The sequence below is a fragment of the Astyanax mexicanus genome, chromosome 7 (assembly GCF_023375975.1).
Source record: "Astyanax mexicanus isolate ESR-SI-001 chromosome 7, AstMex3_surface, whole genome shotgun sequence".
Taxonomy (NCBI): Eukaryota; Metazoa; Chordata; class Actinopteri; order Characiformes; family Acestrorhamphidae; genus Astyanax; species Astyanax mexicanus.
The window spans coordinates 21224756-21245749 of NC_064414.1; the positions used below are offsets into that span (position 1 = coordinate 21224756).

General features: G+C 37.5%; 1 protein-coding gene across 2 annotated transcripts in view; it reads left to right on the forward strand.

Annotated features, from left to right (window-relative positions):
• Positions 1-230: 230 nt before the first annotated feature.
• The window catches only part of prkceb (protein kinase C, epsilon b), a 170082-nt gene continuing 149318 nt past the window's right edge, over positions 231-20994 (forward strand). The window contains exon 1 of one of the 2 annotated variants that reach the window (XM_049481235.1): positions 231-1416. In XM_049481235.1, coding sequence (XP_049337192.1) covers positions 1069-1416 — 348 coding nt within the window. In that variant the 5' untranslated portion in view covers positions 231-1068. The remainder of the gene's footprint in view (positions 1417-20994) is intronic. The other variant, XM_049481236.1, reaches the window with a different exon arrangement.

Here is a 20994-nt window from a genome sequence, read left to right on the forward strand (position 1 = left end):
AACACATTAAGAAACCAAGCAAAGAAAGAAATAGAGCAGCTGGCTCCAGATACAGGAGAGCAGCTCCAGCTCCCTCGTTTTTGGCGCAGCTCGGGCTGAGCTTTGCTGCAGAAACTGACGCGTTTTGCGCATTTCCTGCACCGTCGTTTACACAGTGTGGTGGAAGAGGAGGAGGAGGAGGAGGGGGAGGGAGGAGGGAGGAGAGCATAGGAGAGAGAGAGAGAGTGAGAGAGAGAAAGAGAGAGAGAGAGAGAGAGAGAGAGAGGCAGGTCCGCAGGAAATCGAGCAGCAGGCACCGAAGAAGAGAGAAAAGCGAGAAAACAAGCCGGGGAGGCTCTGCTGCGGCTGCTGCTGACTGAAAGGCGGCGCACGGAAAGCGCAGGCGGCTCCAGAACCCGGCGCTCGGTCCCGCCGGCGGAGAGCTGAACTTCGGCGAGAGCGTGAGCGACCCCCGGATAAATAAATGCCTGCGGAGGGAAGAAGAGGGGCTCCAGCTGTTGCTGGACGCTTGGCGGAGGGCTCTCTGCGTGGCTGCGCTGCTCTGCTGCTACCTTCCTAACGCAACTGGGAAGGGTGGTCGCTGTGTGCGAGCTGAGGGGTGGGGGTGTTTCTTTTTTTTTAATCCGTGGAGCACATGCGATAAACAAACAAACAATTCTGGAGATGACCAGGAGGCTTTACACCACCGTTAGTTGAACGTCAGCCCTTCAACAGGGTGTGTGTGTGTGTGTGTTTGAATGTGTGTGTGTGTGTGTGTGTATGAGTGTGTGTTTGAGTGGCTGAAGAGCTGAAGAGCTGAAGAGGAGACCGTATAGCCTCCTCCTCCTCCTATTATTAGGTAGGTAACTAGACTAGTGGCTAGACTGTCCTCCTCTACTACACACAGTCCATCCACTCCAGGGACGGTTTGTTATTATTGGGCCTGTTTATTGAGTGGGACACACCAGTGCCTAGGATTGACCGGGACGTCCAGACTCCAGACTTTACAGCCAGGCCCCCTCTAGTTTCTGGCCTAAGCAGAAAGCACCCCCGGTCCCAGCGGTGTCTGCAGCCAGTCCTCCCGCCGCCATGGTGGTCTTCAACGGCGTGCTGAAGATCAAGATCTGCGAGGCGCTGGACCTGAAGCCCACCGCCTGGTCGCTGCGCCACGCCGTGGGCCCCAAGCCGCAGGGCTTCCTGCTGGACACGTACATCGCGCTGAACGTGGACGACTCGCGCGTGGGTCAGACTTCCACCAAGCAGAAGACCAACAGCCCCGCGTGGCAGGACGAGTTCGTCACGGAGGTGCGCGGGGGCAAGAAGATCGAGCTGTCCGTCTTCCACGACGCGCCGATCGGCTACGACGACTTCGTGGCCAACTGCACCATCCAGTTCGAGGAGCTGCTGCAGAACGGCAGCAAGCACTTCGAGGACTGGGTACGTACGTGCTCGACCCCTTACAGACCCACCCACCCACCTAATCACTCGCTCACTCAGCCACCCACTCTAAGATATACTATACTCACGCACTCAGACTTTCACTCAATACACTGATGTATTCAGTAATGCATTCATCCCAATGTTTACTACATCTTTCCAACATGAATCACCTAAAGCTAATAGTCTTTACAGTAAGTATGCATAACTGGCATTACTTGCACTGCACCAAGTTTTCTTTACGTATTTTTTGTTTATTAAGTCAAGTCAGTTCACGGCTGTACACATTTTCCGTCCTGGTAGAATGTGTCTTTGGATATTGCTATCAGATTGTACCTGTTGGTTGTCCAATAAACACTGTCTCAGCCTCCAGTTTACCCTGATCTGCACCTTTAAGCACAACACCTGCTAATCAGCAAATGAATGAAGCTCCCCAGGTTCTAGTGATATTGTTGAACCTTAGAGAGTCCAGTGCCATCATAGCTGTCTTTACTAGATGCTCATTGGATATGTTGGATTACAGTTGGAGCTGAACAATCACCAGAACCAGGTTAATAAACCCTGGCACTCCAGGACCATCCTTGGTCAGTCATTCTAGTAGTCTATTCCAACTCCAGGATCAGAGTTAAGTTAAGCACTCCAGAGTCAACATTGGGTATCCAGGCACTTTAAGTCTAGGGTTGAGCATCCTAGTACTATCCCAGGATTTGGTTACATATCAGAGCGCTCCAGGACCAGACTTGAGTATCCAAGCACTTCGGGAACAGCATCTCAAAACCAAGGTTGGCTTTCCCAGCACTCTTAAGATTAGGGTTGGTTTATTTTAGCAATCCAGAACCAGGGTTGAGAATTCCAGCACTTCAGCACCAGGGTTGAGTATGCTCGATTTGGCTTTCCCAGGACTCTTAAGACTGTGGTTGTGTATCTCAGCACTGCAGAACCAGAGTTGAAAATCCTATTCTTTAGAGCTACAGATGAAAAGCTTAGCCTTTAAAACAAGAGTTGCGGTTCCCAGCATTTTAGAACCAGGGTTGGGTGTCTCAGCAATCCAGAACCAGAGTTGAGGAATCCTGGCCTTTCAAATCAAAGTTGAGAATCCCAGCCTTTAGAACCAAAGTTGAGAATCAGCACTCAGGGGCCTAGGTTGTGAACCTCGGTAATCTAGGACCAGCATTTAAGGATTAGATTTGGTTATCTCAGATCTCCAGGACCAGGCTTGAGAACCACTAAGCTCATAAAGTAATGTATCAGTGATTCACTTACATTTTCATTGCAATCATAACAAATCTGGGAAAGTCGCCAGATACTCATAGCCACCATGATTAGGGCCTACATAGTCAGTCCTGGGATGCAAATGCCAAACCTTGTGGATGTGGGTTCACCTCTCTACCTACAAGGCTGTTAAAGACCCCTTTAAAATTGTGAGCAATTAATCAATTAACAGCCCATTCCTGAGCAGACATTGGTGTGTTAGAGTATAGAAAGAACTTCACCTGCAGGATAAGACTACATCAAGACCAAATGTTGGAACCAATAACCTAGTTTAATCCATTAAGCTAAGAAGAGCTTTTTAGCAATGCTTTCTTCATCTTTCCACTGTGTAATGGTGGTTATTGTGGTTCTGGTGAAATGTCTCCGTTCTCACACGAATATGATTGTACATTTAAGATGATGAGATAAAGAGAAGTTAAACTGGAGGAAGTGCATCAATTGCTGCATCATATTCTGTCTGTCATGTTTGTGGAGCACTCTAAAGCTTAGATGCGCTGAGTGTTATATAAAATACTGCTCATATAATGCATCTCCCAAGTTATTTATATATTCTAATGGATTTATAGTGAAAGTGAAGACAGAGAGAGACAGGTTGGATATGCATTGATGCACTGGAAACATTAAGACATGTTGGAACTATGTGGAATAGATGTTACAGAACATCATAGTTTACATTATAAACCTTCCTATAAGAAATCTTCAGTCTGAATATCCTCCTGTATCTCTCGAGTATCACATAGCATCCATTGTTTGGGCCATGCACAACCAGCCATGTGTGCTTCTCTTCTCCTGTGATGCCAAGCAGGTTGAGTTTAGCAGCATAAGCCTCTGATCGATGTTCAGATAAGGCGGTTGCATGGAGACGGTAAAAGAGGGCGAACAGCCTGTCATAGACTGCAGCTGCATACAGCCTTATTGCACTCATGATGGTAAATAGCCAGACTAAATAAGATCAGATTGCACTTTCGTTTCACGAGCAAGACGAGTCAAGGTGCCTGGCTGATCCAGATTCAGGAGGTTCCTGGTCGCTCTCCTGCGGTTAGAGAGCAAGGTGTGTGCTTTTTAAGGAGCAGAGAACAGACTGTACTGTTTGTGAATGCTGCTGTGGCCATATACTGTAGTATTTGGTGCATCAAGCAGTACGACAGTGCACCAGCGCATCTTAATCAGTGCAAGGAGGACAGGGCACAAACGAGTGCAGTTAAACAGAATGAGGAAGAACATGCATCTTCACATATTGTCATAGCATTCTGTGAATTTCTGTACATTCTCACTCTCTTTGAAAACTATGTGAGTGCGTTGATTACTACTAAGTTGTGTGTACAAGTCTCAGAATTCATGCTGATATGTTTTAGATGTAATATAGCTCGAATATTAGGGCCGCAGCTAATGAGTATGTCGGTAGTCGACTAATCGGACAATTATTTTTTCAATTAGTTGATTGATCATTAATTATTTCCTATGGGATGCAACCAAGGATGCAAATAACGTGTCCCTTTACAGCAAACACATTTTCTGTGTAATAATTCTGGATTTCAACCACTGGAACTTCTTAATAGCCTCTGTGATGCTGGTGAAAATGAAACCGAACACATTTAGATCATAAGATCCGATTTGTTGTGAAAACCAGATTCAGACCATTTTATCTTCTGTGTGAAGATAAGCCTCCCAGAGAAACAATAAGAGAAGTCCAGTTCCCTCTTATATTTACATAGAAAAGTTAATAGATTGTACTACAGATGTAATTTTAATAAAATAAGATGTAAATAAAATGTGTATAATTTGAAGTCAATACCCACTTTTCAATATTTATTGCAGCCTTTTTTTGCTAAGCATCAAAATTCAGATGCAGATCATTTTAGGCATTCAGTCACACAACATTAAACTGCATTAAAATTAGCTTTTGTATCAGTAATTTTGTTTTTGTTTGTGTATTAGTATGTGTACCAATATCAATATCAGTTCACCAAGATTTTTTAATAGCTGTTACAGTTATCTACTTCATTTTTTTAAAATTAACCCCACCTGTAAGGTAAATACATTTCATTCACTACTGATTTGTTTACAAATGGTAGGTGTTGAAAACAAAATAATGTTTTCAGATCTCTCAGAGATGTGCAGGTTGCTTGTATAAGGACAGAAATCGTAGCACAGAAAGTCCTGTTAACTTTTGGCCGAAGTAAATGTAACACAATGTTGTGAGTTTTTTTTAGCATTTCTATGAGTCCATTTATCAAGAAATTGTGACACAAATGAAAGAATAACAGGTCAGATTTGAATGATGGATAAAAATGGATAAATATTGCAAAATTAGAGGTACTAATTCTAAATTAGCAAAACCAAAAGCTATTATGTAGTGTTTTGCACTACATTTTATGGAATTTTTTATTTGAATATTTTGTAATAACACTTTAATAAATCCATGTTACCTGAAATCAGTATTGATAATATTGATAATAACAAATAGAACTGTTTCTGTGCTCCAGTTCTCTATATATTCATAACTAATAACTAAAATTAAGTAGCACTGCTTGTCCTGCTTTTACACTTGAAGTTGAAGCATGGCTTCTGTGTCTGATTTGCCCCCGGATTGCAGCATCGGTCTCCGTCCCTTTAAGGGCCCTGATATGGCAGGTGTACCGAGTGTGATTGAACCTGGTCACACTGTGGACCTGAAGGCTGCTCTGTTCTTTGTTCTCTTCTCCAAGGCAGACAGCGATTTGAATTATTGATGTACCTCCATCAGATCCTGATCTAAAGAGGTGCTGCATTCGCCTGGCAACCCACACATTATCATTCCAAAGTGGACAAGCAGAAGATTGGCCCCCATTATGTTGGCATAAAGCCTGTACACTCCTTCTGCATGCAGGACCAACTCATCCTGTTGTGACCTTCCTCTGACATTCATGAACGTGCCTATATGTACATGTGGAGGAGGCACCGAACAATATAGATGTGCTTTATATGAGGTTAATGGTAGTTTTAGCCTGGAGGTTTATTTCGATTGAAAATCTTGGACACAACTCAATGAGGAACATCAATATTAATAGAACCTTTTCTTCAAATGACATGTATGAGGTGCATGACGGTTTTAAGCAGAACTGATCAGCACAGCAGTTCTAATTCACCATCATGGTCTGGTGTAATAACTAATATATATTTGATTGCTTACTAGGAGTGGGCGATAGGGCCCTAAAATAATATCACAATATTTCATAGTATTTTTGCAACAATAATATTCTTGGTGAAATAAAAAAAAACACAGAAAATACAGCTCTGAGAAAAATAAGAGACCAAGTTATCCAAAAGCATTATGTAAGACTGGTGGAGGAGAACATGCCAATATACAAAACAGGGTTATTCCACCAAATATTGATTGCTGAAACTTTTAAAACTTTATAAATATGAACTTTTAGAACTATAGAATAAAACAACAATGTTCATTTTACTCAAACATATACCTACCTACAAATAGCAAAATTAGAGAAACTGATTCAGAAACTGAAGTGGTCTCTTTTTATTTTTTCCGAGCTGTATATTATACATTTCAGAAACATATTACTGTAACAGTATATTATATAGTCTACTAAAAACTATAATAAAAAAACATTTCTGATTTAGAAAAGAAACAGCAATAATGTAACGAAAAATAAATAAATAAATAATGGGATGAAGCAAAAATCCAAAAATAGATAAATAGCATAAAAAAACAATTATCTACTTGGGAAGAATGATATGGAGAAAAATGTGGTGTGTGCTAATGCTGTTGGATGTCCTGATATTGATGTGACACAAAATAAATTAAGATCTTATATGGTATTGGAATAAGTTTTTTGGCAGGCAGCTTGGTTGCACTCATTTTCCCTAGGCTTAGAAGCAGTTTGGTGTGTGCGTTCACTATGGACCTCTACCTCTTTCTACCTTGCTCTGCCTCGCTCTGTCTCCAGCTTTGTTGTGTCACATAAGCACAGCCTGCAGCGGGAAGAGCTCCCTTTGTCGTTGGACCTGAGTAATGCATTTCGAGTTTACAGTTATTTACAGTGTAATCTCAGTCAAAGCCCATGTCATGACATTGATAGATACAGAATTTATCAAACAGTCCTACAGGACATTATAGGACGTCATTCTGTAGCACAGATTTTACCCATCCTTATTAGGATCTCTGTTTTGTGCTAATTTCTTTAGGTCAAAAATGAATGGCATAGTCTTAAACTGTTTACACGTGCTAAGCAGGCGTTCTATATGTTTGTCCTTACATTACTGGATTCTCAAATGTATTGGATTCAGTGGCGCTTGAGGTTGTTAACACAAGTACTGAAGCACCATGAGTAGTTACTTATGTAATCGATAGTGACAGGAGCCTTATACACAGTTACTGTACTGATTGGTCCATCTGCCTGAAGTCTACAGGGAAAAGGGGATAGACAGAGAGAGAGAGAGAGTGTGAGAGACAGACAGAATAAGAAAGAAAAAAGAGCAAAGAGTGACAGAATCAGTTGGTAAGACAGATGTGCTTGGAGGTAGACTTTGGTATGATTCATTTCTTTTCAAACTCTGCTTGCGTAACTTTGGAACAGTGTGTGTGAAAGCGTGTGTTTGTGTTTGTGTGTGTGCGTGTGTGTGAGAACCGAGAGAGAGAGAGAGAGAATGAAAAAAGAGACAGAGAGTGAAAGAGAGAGAGAGAGAGCAGCTGATAATGAGGATTGGTTGGTTACAGCTGCTAGCTTTACTCTAAACTGGAAATTTCCTATTGCACACATATTCTCCAGAAATTCACATACACACTTCTAACGGAAAACAAAACTCTCCCTTAAATGAACCTCTGACCTTCATTCATCTGTCCTGCGTTCGCTTGTGACGTCTCTGTCTGCGCAGTGTTGAACATCACGAGCAGCTCTGTAAATCTGAAGCGTCTCATCCCCACTTGCTAAGCTCACCATATTGAGCTCGGGCCTGTTGGAGGTGTGAAGTGTGAGATTGGCCGGCTGTGTAAACAGAGTGCACTGGAGGGGTTAGAGTGGGACAACTGTACTCCCTCTACCCCCCTCAGGTTCTCTGTGCTGTTTGTTTCTCCTTAGTCTTCCTTCACCCAGTATCTACAGCCTCAAGCCCATCATGTCAGCTTACTACATACTGTGCTGTCCAATTCTTTTCTTATATACAGCTCTGGAAAAAAAATAAGAGATCACAGAAAAATGATGAGTTCCTTTGATTTTGCCAAATTGAAAACCTCTGGAATATAATCAAGAGGAAGATGGATGATCAGAAGTCATCAAACCAAACTGAACTGCTTGAATTGTTGCACCAGGAGTGTCAAAATGTTATCCAAAAGCAGTGTGTAAGACTGGTGGAGGATAAAATGCCAAGATGCATAACAAATGTGATTAAAAACCAGGGTTATTCCACTAAATATTGATTTCTGAACTCTTAAAGCGTTATGATTATGAACTTGTTTTCTTTGCATTATTTGAAGTCTGAAAGCTCTGCGCTTTTTTGCTATTTCAGACATTTTTTCATTTTCTGCAAATAAATGCTCAAAATTACAATATTTTAACTTTTTCCAGAGCTGTATATTGTATATAATGTGATCACAACACGATATACCGGTACTGTATTGATGCCACAAATTAATATATTGAATATTCATACAGAACATTGTGGCCACAAGGTAATACATTGAGGCCGCAAGATAATGTATCGAGGGCACAGGATAATATACTGAGGCTGCAATATATTATACTGAGGCCACAAGATACTGTGGTCAGCTTATGGTCTTTGTACTTTTCCCTAAGGATATAATCTTTAGAAGAATAGTTACGTTAATGATAATATACTCTATGGACATGATGACTTCAATCATCTTTGCTGGCCTTAATATTGTCTATTATGTTTACTTAGTGAGGAGAGCCCATTAACATGAATGAGCCGTTATGTCATGTGTATGTGGTTCATTACTCTTAAAAGGGTTTTAAAACGGGCCATATTAACATTATATAATAGGATCATTATATGATCCTAACTGGCCATAATATCTTTATCAAAATGAGTCCTGGGAAAATCATTTAATTAATTTAAATACATAAATAGTTTTAGTTAATAGTAATTGTTCTTTACATATCATTAAAACAAGCAGAGAAGGTTAGTAAAAAAATTAGGTTTGCTGTGTTGATTAAGATCTAATTCTAATGCTTTAAGAAGTTGTGGCCATGCATTATAATTTTTTTACTTAATGCCACCTCAGAGTGACTAATTGAAAAGAATAATTGTCCGATTAGTTGACTACCAAATAAATCATTAGTTGCAACACAAGCTGAAAGAGAAATAATCCTGAGACCAAATGCACTGTAAATGCATTTAAATTTTTAAATACTGGTCTATGTAATGAATGGGCTGTAATTATGTAAATGTTTGCAACAATTACTGTAATAACAGGGGTGAGTACTTTTCAATAACTAGTATTTGTTCATGGCACGTTATTACAAATCCAGGCAGGTGTGATTTTGAGAAGAGTTTTTATATAATTAAATGTTAAAGATGTTCAGTGTCTGTTAAGCAACTCTGCAGCTTCATGCCTTTTATATGGTAGGATATACTGCAATTTTAATGGAACTCTTAATAGCAGAGTGTAGTGCACACAGTCAGAGATACAGTTTACATGACACAGGTTTAAACTCGCCAAGAAATTAGACAACATTAAAACAGCTGCCTAACGTTAGTCTGACTGCTGCTGAGTAACGGCTGCATGTAAAGGTTGAGTAAGTGTATCTGCACATGCCTGCACATGCTTGCACATGCAAGTGCATCCTAGTGATTGATAGGAAACTGTTTATGATTTTGCTCGTGGGAATCTCAGAGAATCTCAAGATACGGTATTATCACGATACTTTGCCATTTATAACGATGTTATATTGATACTCAATATCTTGCAGGACAATTCTCTGCAATACTTCACAGCATCTGTGTTACTTCAGAGGAGAAAATACTGATAAATAAGCAAATATCAGGAATTATGGATTTATTGGTGTCAGATTCACAGAATTTGACAACCAATATGAAACAGTGTACAATAAAGTTTCATATACTATGGAACAGTTTGGATGCTCAGTCCTGGAACAATAATTTTATTAATTAAATTAAATGAATAGTAATTGTTAATAGTGATTGTTCTTCACTTGCAACTCATTGAAACAAGCAGAGAATATTTCGTAAAAAATTGCTGATATTACAATTTTAACTGAAAGTGCATTTCGATGTTGTCCAACAAAAAAAAAAGTATCTTCATTTCTGTTGACTTTTAGTTTAGTACATAATTTACTATATAAATTACGACATAACTTGAACACAAACAGAAAAATAGACCAATAAATATGCTTCAGAATCACCTCTGAAATAACCTTTTTACATTAACTTCAATTAGAAGTTAAGAATTTATTTCTCTCCTAAAAAGTTGCTGTTTTGAAAATACTTGTTTATGAATTTGGTTGTGGGAATCTCAGAGCATCTCAAAATATGGTATTATCACAATACTTTGCCAATTATAACAAGGTTATAATAATACAGTGATTCTGTTATAATAATACAGTGATTCTCACAGGACAATTCTCTGCAATACTTCACAGCATCTGTGTTACTGAAGAGGAGAAACTACTGATTAATAAGCAAATATCAGGAATTATGGATTTATTGGTGTCAGATTCACAGAATTTGACATCCAATATGAAACAGTGTACAATAAAGTCACGTATACTGACTACATACCCTTCCAAATGTGACATTATTCCAGTGTTGAAACAATGTCATAAACTGGCATAAAGTGGAACAGCTCGGATGCACAACTACACTATACAAAACGCTTACAGAAAAACAATAAAACAAAAATTAATTCATAAAAAAATATAAAGGATCAAAATTTTGCATCACATATCGCTAGTATATCGCAAAGGACAACTATATGATATATCAATGTTAATATTTCATCCGACCCTGCTTTACAATGCTTTTAAGATGTTTTAGAAACATATTTTGGGAACAACACAAATGGAAATGGAAAATTATATACCCATATAATTTAATTATTAGGGTTTTGTACTTTACAATAAACCCAAATAGTAGAATATAAGTTTTACTTTAACTAACTCTAAGTGTCAAAATGAAACAAAATTTGCAAAAAAATAATCTGAATGATTATACTTGTTCCCTATTGCTATTAATTGAGAGTATTGAGAGTTTATACAACACTTAAAATCTTCATTGGTTAATGGTTGATTTCACTTTCAAAAACACTCTTAGATCTCACTTAATATGCAGAACAGTAAAAAAACAGAAACGGAAAGAAAAGGCTGCTAACACAACTACGTTTAGCAACTGTGTGCAATATGTAGCCACTGATTTTGAAAGTACCACAAATTACACAAATGGTAGTGCAAACATGCAAAGTATGAAGTGCTTACTTTTTATTTGAGCAATTTTCTGTTAACCAGTAGTGGACAATAAAGAAGACAATGTAATTTGTGACCGTATTGAAGTGGAATCAGTCTTTACTTTTGCATGAAAACATTATATGTCACAATAAACTAATGTGAAACAAGCTCACCAATCACACCAATACAATGCACTCTTTGTTTTCAGTCAGTTTTTACATGCTGGACATGGCTAACCATTGAGAGCTAATTCTTTAATGTCTGTGTAAATTTTGAAAATGCTTATGTCTACATACAGTGAATTTCAACGTTGAATCAAGGTTGATGTTTAAACATTAATAAACCATAGCTCACATTCAGGATGAATGGAAAAAAACTGCATGCCATGATGAAAAATTAACTATAAAATTATATATATTTTTTGTCCTCTCTCTCTGCATATACATCTCTGAGAAGTAGGAACTGTACAATTAGAAACAAAAGCTTTAACTTCAAGTAGTTAAAACTAGAAAATCCCATGGTTAACAGAGTGGTTAACTTCCATCACTGTAGTAAAGCTGAGTATAAAGAATGTTACCCAGCACTACCAATCTGACTGAACATCTGATCTCAAAAAACACAATAGTAAAACATTTAGAACATGAACATACCCCAGTTATGGTGAAGAATTGGTGCCAAATAAAAAAGCAATTACTGCAAATGGAAGTAAAACCACTTTTTTATCCCTCCATCCAATCATTTTTGAATTTGTATGAAATTCCTGGTGATGAAATGTAAAATGCTAATTCAAAAGGCAGAAGATTGAGAATATTATGTTGATTCATTGTTAAAAAAAAAATAACATTTGCACAACCATTTAACATTAAATGTTTTTTTTAACCTTGTTTCAACGATGAAACAACAACAGATATTACTTCAGTCATATTTCAACATTAATGTCTGGTTGTGTGCCAGCTGGCTAATTTTTATTCAGCCTAAACTAAGTTGCAAATAATTATAAAACACTTAAACAACTAAACGTTATTTATTGCCAGTTGGTTCTACCTAATTGATGTGGTTTGCCATCAGTGTCAGACTAGTTGATGAAATTCAATTTAAAGCTGGAGGAGTTACCCTAAGCCAACTCATCTTCAATGAGCTGAGTAAGCAAAAGTTACAGGTATGATAATAGGTCATAATAATTATGGTACTTTCTCTACTGACTCATAAGTAAATTTAAAGGTAGAGGTGGGAAATATGAGGATACTTCAAAGTAGTGTGATACATTTTCTACATACTATTTTAAGCCAATTTAGGATTTTCAATACAAAGAGTGTCATTAAATAAAGGACATAAAAATCACTGGTCCCAATGTAGGTTAGTGTAGTTATTAAGAATCATTATGTAATAGTTTTACCATATTGCCCAGGCATATTTGAAGGCAAATGCATTGTAAGTCAGTGTAGACATTAGATATCCCGGTACCACTTAAAAATATGACTACCTTTATAAAGGGTTTATAAATGGTTTACAATTAGTTTATTAATGGTTACTAATTGGGTTGTAAATGCCTTAAAAATCATTAATAATCAGTTATAACACATTCGTAGAAAGAGCAACAATATAGATTGCTCACTATTTGGCAAACAACAGGTCATTGTTGCCCTTTCTATGTATGTGTTATAACTGATTATTAATGATTTTTAAGGCATTTACAACCTAATTAGTAACCATTAATAAACAAATTGTAAACCATTTATAATCCCTTTATAAAGGTAGTCTTATTTTAAAGTGGTACCGATATCCCTACTGTGTAACTAAAGCATGGCTTGTGTACTTTGTCAACCACTTCTGTTAACTGAAAATTGTCTCAATACAATTTTTTATAGCTTTATTATTGATTTTGTACAGCTTTCTAGTCATGATGAAATTTTCTACAGCTCTGTTCATGAGAATAGACTCTACAAACTTACACATTTCCTTTTACAGTCCTTTTTTTTTCAGCTTCTCAGTTTCCGAGTAGTTGTTGCTTCAGGTGTTCCTGTAAATGCACCTTCTGACCTTATAATACATTTATCTGCAATTCAATTGGATTTATTTGTTTTAAATGGTTTAAAATAAATTGTGTTAAACACTGTATTTGTTTTACACATTGTTCCAGTTGTTGTTGGTGGATAAGCTTGGCTTTGCTGCTCCAGCTGGCTGTACTGTTTCTGTAAACTGACCCCTGACTGCTAGTCCTCCTGACACCGTGTTAGCTGTGTTAGTTCTCGGCCATGTTTGGTTCTTGATTATATCTTAATTGGCAGTCGTGAAATTGTAAATTCTTCGACAAGGCTCCTCTAACATGGATGGCATTATCTCCTACAGGAACGCAAAAATCCATTTAAAGCCATTTAAACCAGGTGACATTTTTCAGTTATTGTGGTCTTTCCTAAAGATTGGTGTAAAGAGAGTAAGAAGGAAAGTGATTAGGTTTCAGGCTAGGAGGAGTAACCATCAGACCCTCAAGACGCAGTGGGCGGCTCGGTCAAGTAGTAACTTGCCGTTCTCCATGGCTTCAGGAACAGCAACACTTATGTGGATGGGATAAGAACAGACATAAGGGCTGGTATGTCCTTGGAGGCATGTTGAGAGTGAATTGTTCTTGGCAAGGTGAGCAGAAGTGAAAAAACCAGTCCAAATAAGTATGACACATGCCTACACTTGCTGCCTCCTCTAAACTACTGACTCAGTGCAGAATATCTACTTTGAATCAGCGCCTACGAGAGAGACAGTTCTCATTCATGTGTTTCCCAACATGCACGCACCATACAAGTCGTTACACGTGCACTAGTATCATGTTGGGGATGCTGTTTGTTTAGCAAGCAGTTTCGGTTGAAAGTACTCTCATTCAATTAGCTTTAGAGAAGAGAGAAGAGCTGTCTGCTTAATGTATTAAAGCCTGGAAAATTAAATGCGTTCATTATTTTTTCCCACGCATTCATTAATCATTTTACCAAGTTTGGCATTAACTTCTCCCATAATTCACTCTTTATACCAAGCTTAGTGACATATTAGCTCTGAAGGTAGATTACATTTTTCTTACTGTAACTAAAAATATGGATTAAATCTTATAACTTGGGCCCAATCCTATTTCATCCATTGGCCCTACCACCTAGCTTTATCCCCTTGTTTTGTGTGTTCACATCTAGTGTTTCTATTAGGTTGGAGGGAGAGGGGGGAGTCTGAACGTTCAAACAGAGATATTTTAGAGGCACATGCAAAACAGAATGCTATGAGAATCACTGGGAAGATGGTGGCACAAGCAACCAAAGATACTCACTAATTGTTATATTTTCCTTGTTATAAAATATAATAGCCACAATATTACCATAGTTTAATGTGTAGTTCAATGGCCATTTTCTATATAACAAGCATAAAATAAATCAGTAGTGTTTTTAGCTATCTTTCCTGTTCCACCTTAAATGGTTCTAAAGATGGCAGAGGCTGCAGCATTTAAGGTGAAACTGAACAATAAAATAAAAGTTAATAAAAGCAGATTTTAGCTCCCCATCACCGAAGTATTAAAGAATAGAAAATAATTATCCATTGCTGAACCTATTTCGTTGCGATATAACTAAATATATTGTGGGGAAGATAGAAAAGTGTCTATTGTGCTACTTACCTTCTATTGTCCCTATCGTTTCTAAAGTAATTATTCATGCAAATATATAACATAGGCTACAATGAAATGTATTGGTGTGGTCACTTTGCATAACCTCAGTTTATATAAGTGATAACAAAGTAATCTTCGCAAAAAAAGCTTCATAATGTGGTTTTGCAACATGATGCTGATTTACGCTATTGCGCGGACACGCCGGTTTGCGACATGCTTTACGTTATTATTACGTTAAACTCATGAGAGCTGAACAATGGAGACGCATTGTTCTTTTGAAAAAAATTGCTACTGCCTCTACCTCATCTGTTTTCATTTGATACATATATATTGCTGCACTAAAAGGTAGTAATTCTCATTTGTGAGAGTTGGGTTTAATGTCACTTTGAAACAAAGTTGGAAAAAGTAAGCAATTATATACTTAAATGTGGTATATCTTGATATATATCGTTATCGTGATATAAAAATTCCATATCGTGATATATGATTTTTTGTTCATATCGCCGAGCACTAGCTGCACCACATGCCCCCTTTCTGAAGACATGCAATGCACTAAAGTTACCTAGTTAACCAGAAGCAGCTAGGATGCTGAACTTTAGCGCTCCACTACTATAGCTATATATCTGTATCGGGTGCATGAAGGGTTGTCCCAATTTTTAGTGAAAGGATTACGGATAGACTTGAAAACAAGTGGATGAGTACAAAAGTGAAATGGGATTGGGCCTAGCTCTCACTCCCTAACCCTTTTCTTGCATCCTTCTGCCTTTCTCTCTCTCTTTCTCTTTTTCTCTCTCGTTCATTTGTGCTTTCCCTGAAACCTTAATTCAGCAGATTAAGAAATTTTAATATGAAAAGCATCAAAACTACAAAAAGATATTATATCCAGCGGTCTAAAGCACTGCAACTATGATAGGAAGATCATTGGTTTGAATTTCAGTTATACAGCTAGCCATCAGCTGCCAGAGCCCTGAGAGAGCACAAATGGCCTTGCTCTTTCTGAGTAGGTAGATGGCGTTCTTTCCCCTCATCACTCCTAGGGTGATGTTGATCAGCACAAGGAATCTGTGAGCTCATGTATTCGAACCGAGTAGCTGCGCTTTCCAGTTTGCTGGCTACTCGGCAGTGTTCGAAAAGAGGTGGTGGTTGACTTTACAAGTATCGGAGAAGGCATGTGCTAGTCCTCACTCTTCTTGTGCTGTGGTATCACTTGTGATGGGGATATACTGAGTAGCAGCTAAATGGGTGGGACAATTGGCCTAGCTAAATTGGGAGAAAATTAGAAATAAAATTTTATTTATAAAAAAAGCTTTTGTGTGCCATTCTAAATACCCCACAAATGCAAAGAAATAAAAACATTTTAACTTATGATTCATCATGATTAATCACACTTTTTTTTTTACTAGTCTGTGTCATTTTGGCATGCATGTGTGTGTTTGTTTCCATGTGTGACAGTAAAAAAATCAGATTGCTCACATTATGTGAGATGTGTGTAACTTTGCTCAAGGTAAACACTAACATAACGGATATTGCGATTAAAGTTTAACCTTAATAAAAAGTCCTCCGAACTTCTCTTGTATAATTTTGAGTATTTGTTACTCACTACCTTCCCCAATATGACTAAACTGGAATCAGTGTAGTATTTTACTGTAAAAGCTACGAACAGGTCTCTGTGACTCAGGCAGAGGCAGGTGACTGGAGATGGGTGTGTGGTGTTGTCATATTTGATGGCTGCTGCTTGCAGTGCTGCTGCAGAGCTTAGTGATGACACTAAATCTGTAGTGTTTTTTTTTTTTTGGTCTGTGTGATAATCCCTTAAACATGTCAGTACTTCTTCCATTTCTCACCACTGTTCACCCTTATGTTCTCACCTTTTCACAGCAGCAGTCTCTTACTCATAAAGTTGCTTTTGGGTTGTTTTACTGTAGAAGTGAAGTTCTAATCAGGGATCTAATCAGGCAGACTGTCAGGTATCTTCTGGATCTTGGTACAGGTCTGGACCATGATACAGCTTGAGGGCTGGGTAAAAAGTAAACTGTATTTGATGAAAAATCTGATGTATTTTTAAGCTTTTTAAGCTTTTTGACAGTTTACTTTCCAAGTTTTCCTCAATTCCATGTTATTGGTATTATGCCACTTCAAATTTTAACTTACTTCTCATACATTTTACAAAATTCTTAATTTGGATAAACACCCCAAGCTTCAATAGGTAAGTCAACAATGACTATCATTCCATTTTCTATAAAAAAATGTCACTATATAAGTGTCACCACTTAAGAAGATTATTTTACAGAAATTACATTCATATCTTCTTATCTTTATATCTTCTTATCTTGTATTTACTGTGTGTATGTGTGTGGGTGGGTGAGAGTCTGACATTCATGTATATTGTGTGAAAAAGTGTGGTTCTTATTTATCATAAAATATTGTGCGTATTTAATATTTAGCAAAACTGGCTGGAGTTACACAAATTTTAGCACAATTTTAACCAGGATTTCCAGTTGTGGCAAGTCTATGCTAGTTGACTGTAGTCTGCAGACTCTTGTGCAGTTTGAGTAAAAGTTGTATAGTGTCCAATGGGCTGAGACTTTTTAGCTAACATTAGATAGATAGATAGATAGATAGATAGATAGATAGATAGATAGATAGATAGATAGATAGATAGATAGATAGATAGATAGATATGATTGGATTGGCAGATTGTAGGTTCAAATCCTGGTCATGCAGCTTGCCATCAGCTGCCAAAGCCCAAAGCACAAAACGTCTGTGAGCTGATGTATCGGAACTGAGTCGCTGCACTTTCTTATGATCATTACAGGAGCTATAAATCTTTCCAGTGTCTGACATCTGGGCTTATCACCAAGAATGTTTGAGCTCACTTTAAAAAGGACACATTATTCATCCATAGAGACATCCATTAATTTTCCTTCATTAAAATCTAGTCTTTAAGCTATTATATTTACCTTTGACACTGTAGCTACAGTGCGAAACAGGCCTTCTAATATTGTTTGAAATAATACTTTAACACAAATATTTTAGAGACATGTTACTTGTTATAAGGCCGTTATTAGTGACATTATTTAGGCAAGAAAATCTGATTTGTTGTACAAAATGTAAATACTGCTCTAGACCAGAGGTGGAAAAAGTACTGAAAAATTGTACTTAAGTAAAAGTACCTTTACTTTGCTAAAATTTTACTCAAGTAAAAGTAAAAGTACCATCTAAAAATCTACTCGAGTAAAAGTAAAAAAGTTCTCAATTTTAAATGTACTTTGAGTAAAAGTTACATAGTTACTTTTATTTATTTGATGTAAAAAAGTAAAAACAAATAATAAATTAAATAATTATTAAATTAAATAATTTTGACCTTTCAGGCAGTATTTGTTCAGACCACCGCATAAAACATTTTCAAGAACAAATGGCAAAGGTTTCTATGATTAATTTTTTCTTTACTGTTAAAAAGTTAAAAAGTTATGGTCATATAGGTGAATATAAACCGTATTTTTATGGTTTTACAGTTCAATATTATTTTTTTAATATGCCATTGCTATCTTTAACTGCTTTATTTACATGTCTTTAACATTCAAGCAGGTGTTCCTAATAAAACCTTAAGGAATTATTATGAAAAACATGAAAACATACAAAAAAAATGTTCGTCTGCGCATGCACAGTGCCGTAAAGAAGCACATATCGATGGGTAACATAGCTCGACAGAACACCGGTTCCCCCGAGCACAGCTGATTCACACAGCGTCTCTCCTTCTAACTGTAATAAACACTGCATAGAGAGGTTCAGCTGCGCTGCCATGGAGAACAAAACTCATTTTTTTAAAATTCAGACAATTGTTTTTTCCCCAGCATAAAATTATCTATTTTAAAAACTACTTTAAAAATGACAAATTACTCATAAAATCTACTCAATTACAGTAATGTGAGTAAATGTATTTAGCAACTTTCCACCTCTGCTCTAGACATTCTTTCTCTTATTCTGCCCCTTCATTAGCAGTCTGTTCCTCACTTCAGGTTAACATTGGTCTCCCAGCTGGTGCCGTGCGGAATGTTTGGACCATGAAGTACCAGCATTTAGAGAGGATGTAACTTGCTGGAGGCATAACCTAATGTTAACAATTAACAGGCAAATGTTAACTCTTAACAAGAGAAGACGACCAGCTCCAAACAAACAAGAGCAGCGGCCGACTCACGCTCAATTACTCCTGTGCACATTATAGTGTCACTAATTGACAGACTGTAGCTGAGGCAGTGTTACAAAGGTATTGCATATTTTTGTAGGTATTGTATTTTTCCTTCTACCTTATGTTTTATTATGTAATTTTCTTTTAAATTTTAGTAACTGTGCCTGTATATTCTGCTCTTGCTCACTCATTATCATCCTTCATTCTTCTAATCCCAGATTGGTGGTAAATGTGGTCAATACTGAACCTGGTAATGTTACTGCTATCTAAATCTTCCAGTGTTAAAATAAATGTTTAAAATATCATGTCAAATTTAAGGGAAAATGTCTGTGAAAGATAGCTAGTCCAGGAAAATAAATCTATTAACTTTTTCTGCAATCATAACTCATAAAATCATAAAATCTTTTCAACTGTTAGTCAGTTTGTGGCTGCTGTTAGTGGCAGCTTCTAGTCCACAAGTGGCAGAGGTTAGTCATGCCTTCGGGGAAGAAAGGTTTTTTTTTTTTCTGACTTGACATTAAGGGCTCTATCATATCCCCTGCGCAAGGTGTACCATTAAAATAGCATCAGAGTTTATGAATATATCTACGCCGATGGGCGTGGTGGTCTGGAAGTGAGGTGTGTTCGTGTAAATATCATGTGTGTTTCTATATTGTCGGTGGGAAATACACTGACTGGTGCGCCACTGACTGATTCAAACCCTGACAACAACCAACAGTCAGCCGTCCAGTCCTATCTTACCCATGCAGGAGCACTGTGCATATTGCCTGCGTTCTGCAAGTGTACACCCCCGTTCGTCACACACACACATATGGACCATATGAATCCAGCTTTTACCTCAAAAACAAACAGAATAAAGACTAAATTAACATAGCTGTTCCCTTAAATGAGCTGCTGGGGTTCCTTCACAGCTTGAACGCACAGGTCAGTATCCTCTGCTGAGACGCACAAAAGCACCACGCTGTTAAGATATCAACACGCCAAAGTCAGAGCACACCTGGCTCTTAAAGGAAAGGACAACTGGCACACTAATTGGTTAATTTCAACTTACGCCCAAAATACACCCATAAATAATCCTTTAAAATTCAAGACTAAACCAGTTAAGTTTGGTGTTGTAGCCTCTGGATACCCACACAGTGACATGGTGTTATTGTGGCGCAGAAGTTACCACTTGTTCTCAGGGTGGTAGCTGTGCCTGTCTGTTCTGCTCTTGCTCTCTCATTACCTCCGATTCTCTCACTCCTTCCCTCTCATCCTTCATTCTGCCAATACACTTTCACTTTCCATTAAACTTGATTGGCAAGCCGTCGGTTCTGATACTAAAGCTCGAGTCAGTGAATCTCCACTTTATATTCACAGCGGTCAGGACGTTCTGTTCAGCTGCTCGGTAAATCCAAGTGTGTTGAGTTTTAAACACTTCTCTCTGACAGTTTTTAAACACATCACAGTGTTTAGTTAAGTGCTTGACTGACAAATAGGGGGAGAGCTTCCAGTAAACAGCAGTGGTAAAGAAGAGACCAGTGATATACTCATATATGGCATGTATGTGGCATCAAGCTTTTTCCCATTTTGTTCTCAAAAAGCTGAAATGAACACTGTGATGTATGTATTTTATCTATCTATGCAATCATTATGTCATTCCATCCATCCATCATTCAACAGTGTTAATTTAAAAGTAATGGTGTTAATTTAACTCTGTTACATTTGCTGTGAAACCATCCATCTATCCATCCATCCATTCATTCAATAGACATTTCATAATAACTGTATATATAATAAAGCTATTTATGTACTTTATATTGTCTCAGTTTTAATAAAATATAGTAGTATAATGATGCAGTTACACACTTTTAAAGAACAATTAACTTATAAATTAATTAATAGAACTTTGAGAAATGTTTTTATGTAATTTATTAAAAGGTTTGCTGTATATACAGCTCTGGAAAAAATGAAGAGACTACTTTTCTAAATCAGTTTCTCTGATTCCGGTATTTCTAGTTATATATTTGAGTAAAATTAACATTGTTCTATTATTCTATAAACTACATTTCTTCCAAATT